We start from the raw sequence: 3569 nt of genomic DNA, 5'->3' as shown, positions 1-3569 counted from the left end.
TTATTGTTGTTGTTGTTGTTGTTGTTGTTGTTGTTGCTGTTGCTGTTATTGTTGTTTTTATTATTATTATGTAGACTAGGTCATCATAGTGGTTCAAGATTTGCAGGTCAACTAAAAGAAAACACTATTTAAAAAAATTGCCTAAACTAAGAAAAAAACAAGCGACGAAAAACTGCATTTAGCTTATGGGTATTATGTTTGACACTGATTGGTTGATTTAGTCATCATTATTTTTTTTAAGTAGGGGAATTCTGAATAGGCAGCAGTTCACCTCGTGATCTGCTTCACTCCGCTTTTTATTCCTCTCTCCGTGTCACCGGCTGAAAGTTTTAATAAGTGATCATTATGAACACTTTGTTTTTGTTTGCTTTACTGTCAGCAGCTTCAGCTTTTCATGTGATTGAAGGTAAGATGTTGTTATTGTTCGTTTTTGTACCATTTGTTTTAACTTTCACTTTCATATTCTGCAAAATTACGTTTTTAAATGTTTGTTTGTTTGTTCTTATTGTTTAAATCTCTAAGTTTTTACTGTATGAATTGTTTTCAGACGAGTTTCACTTCAAATCATGGATGGTGCAGGTAGGTTATATCGCTTTATCTCACGCTGGGGAACATATACAGTATGTGGTTATGAGGAAGTTATCTGCAGTGAAAAATCACAGCCAGTGTTACTTAACGACAAGAGTGAAGCTCTAATGTGAGCTACATGCTTATAAACTGATCCCATAATTAGTCTTAAAGTTAACAGCACTCTCTCCAATGTACAGCACAACAAAGTGTACGACATGAAGGAGTACTATGAGAGACTCCAGATATTCACTGACAACAAAAGGAGGGTTGACAAACACAATGAAGGAAATCACTCTTTCACAAGTAGGAATGGCTTCTTATTGCATTTACTATTCTTTTCATATGTTCCATAGTTAAATGTGTTGACCTTTTTTTAATCTCCTCCTGCAGTGAGGCTGAACCAGTTTTCAGACATGACATTTGGTGAATTTCGAAAGACTTTCCTCTGGTCTGAGCCACAGGTAATGCCATCCATATAGGAAGTAATTTTTGTTTTTGTGACAGCGAGGGGAGGTATTTTACATTTTACTTCCTTTTGCAGAACTGCTCCGCTACCAGGGGGAACTTCCTCAGCAGCAACGGACCACATCCAGACTCCATCGACTGGAGAAAGAAAGGAAATTATGTGACAACTGTAAAGAATCAGGTAAAGTTTAATCCACACGCACATTTTATTTTCAATTACTGATCTCAAAGGTCACCTTATGTTGTTGCCGGGTAACACAGCAGATTCAAAGAGTTTCTGACTGATAACTATAAGGATATAAACAGTTTACAGTTAGTGTGTTGCAGTATGTTTATATAGGTGTTGCTATAATATCATTAACTGCTGCATTGCTTTGCATTAGTTTTTGGACTGGTGCCATTGTTAATGTTACTAGTTCCACCTGTGCTTTTTCTACTGCGATACTTGCATTTAATCTCACAAAATACTCAGAAATATTCTTATTGTTTGTTTGTTTTATTTGCACCAAAGGGAGGATGTGGCAGTTGCTGGACTTTCTCCACAACCGGCTGTTTGGAGTCTGTAATCGCTATCAAAACTGGGAAGCTCGTACCACTGGTGACTTTCTTTTCCTTCTCTATCAAAACTGCTGCTCTTGTTTATAATAGTAGTTCATTTGTGATAGTAGGGTAAAGAGTATTTACTGTAACTCATTTTTATGTATACTTAGTCAGAACAACAGATGGTAGACTGCGCCCAGAACTTCAACAACCATGGATGTAATGGGTGAGAGCCAAACATGAATTTCCTTCCTTCCTCTTTTGATAATTTTCCTGTAACTACTTCTGTGTGTATCACTGTAGACACATTTTTATAACAAGCTCTTTGGCTTTGTCTTTTAGCGGCCTCCCAAGTCAAGCATTTGAATACATCATGTACAACAAGGGACTGATGACAGAAGAGGACTACCCATACACAGCTTTTGTAACTAAATCATTTGCCATCCTACATTAAAAAGAAATTTTAAACTGACTTTGAAATATTTAAAACATATTTAATGGCTTTTGTTTTTGTTAATTCAGGAGGGTGACTGTGTGTACAAACCAGAGCAGGCAGCAGCTTTTGTGAAGGATGTGGTGAACATAACAGCAGTGAGTGAACATGAGTGTTTTTCTTTAAGACTGATGTTTTTATTAAATGCCTGTGAGTGATTAAGTCATTCTGTTACAGTACGATGAGATGGGGATGGTCGATGCAGTCGGCACACGCAATCCTGTCAGCTTTGCATTTGAGGTGACCTCTGACTTCATGCATTACTACCAGGGCGTGTATACCAGGTGAGGGGAAGTCATGGAAAAGTTGTCATGTATGTTTGTAAAACATATGTCTCTGTCAGTTTTTATGCTTTTTTACACTCATGATTACACTCAAAGATGCAGTCCATTTCATGGATATACACAATACTAAATGGTTAATAAACATTAAACAGAGTTTGCTTTATGAGGGGGAAAATCTTGTTTCACCTGGTGTTAAAATTTCATAGCAGTATATATTAGAAAAATATCACATTTACTTGAACTTTCAGGTATATTTTACAGTCCTTCCGGCTTAGATTTGGGAGAATGTATCTGTCTTGTATTCATTTCAAAAATATATGACAACATCTTGACTCACAGCTAAATTTCCCTCTCTTTTTAGCTGTTTCATCAAGGATTATATTTTATAATGACATTATACATTATTTGACAGACTGGTCTTTCTATTTATTTGACATTTTACACCCTTGAAATATTATCTATTTCTGTCTTAGTAACCATTCCTCTCATTTATCAGAACTGGATAACCTTAAGTAAACTGATACCACTGTAAGAAAAAGGCTATGTTTCTTTAAGTAATGCAAGCTAGACACACACAAACACTGCGCTGGCATTAAAATAGAACTAAAACAAGAGTGCGGAGGTTTACTTCCTCATTCAAAACAGTCATGTATATAAAGCTGGATTCAACTTACTTCTCTTCTTGCTTTCAGCACTGAATGCCATAAAACCACAGACAAGGTGAACCATGCTGTGTTAGCTGTCGGGTATGGAAAGGAAAATGGCTCCCCTTACTGGATAGTGAAGAACTCATGGGGACCCACCTGGGGGATTGACGGGTAAGTCTTCTATTTAATCACATACAGAAAAATACTGAATGTATACCAACCAGAAGGTTCTCTGCTTACAGATACTTCCTCATTGAACGTGGGAGTAACATGTGTGGACTCGCTGCCTGCTCATCTTTCCCAGAGGTGTGATTTCTGCGTGATAGCAAACTACAAAAGGGCTGAAAAGGGAGCCAAAAAGTGATTTTTTTATATAATCAATCAATCAAACTCTATGTACAGTGGGTTTTTGCAAAATGGAGTAAGCACTAATATGACAGATCATAGTCATATCCAGATTAATCAATAAATCTGAAATGATCACTTAGGTGCCAGTAATTAAATGTATTCAATGTAGTTTGTTTGTTTGTATTCGCAAATAAAATCTATTAAATCTGTTTGTTTGAGTCT

General features: G+C 36.4%; 1 protein-coding gene across 1 annotated transcript; it reads left to right on the top strand.

Moving 5' to 3' along the window:
* The first annotated feature begins 249 nt into the window (after nucleotides 1-249).
* Nucleotides 250-3556, top strand: ctsh (cathepsin H). Its single transcript, XM_035665210.1, has 12 exons — nucleotides 250-406; nucleotides 548-579; nucleotides 768-873; nucleotides 961-1031; nucleotides 1112-1216; nucleotides 1547-1633; nucleotides 1746-1801; nucleotides 1918-1999; nucleotides 2098-2166; nucleotides 2246-2352; nucleotides 3045-3170; nucleotides 3242-3556. Exons 1-12 carry the CDS (start codon nucleotides 346-348, stop codon nucleotides 3309-3311), a joined length of 972 nt encoding a protein of 323 aa, XP_035521103.1. The 5' UTR covers nucleotides 250-345; the 3' UTR covers nucleotides 3312-3556.
* The last annotated feature ends 13 nt before the right edge of the window (nucleotides 3557-3569 follow it).

Source organism: Morone saxatilis, unplaced genomic scaffold (assembly GCF_004916995.1).
Source record: "Morone saxatilis isolate NCDOM2014 unplaced genomic scaffold, NCSU_SB_2.0 Contig2, whole genome shotgun sequence".
Lineage (NCBI taxonomy): Eukaryota > Metazoa > Chordata > Actinopteri > Moronidae > Morone > Morone saxatilis.
The sequence above is the reverse complement of the archived record's forward strand: the minus strand, read 5'-3'. Positions and strand labels throughout refer to the sequence as shown.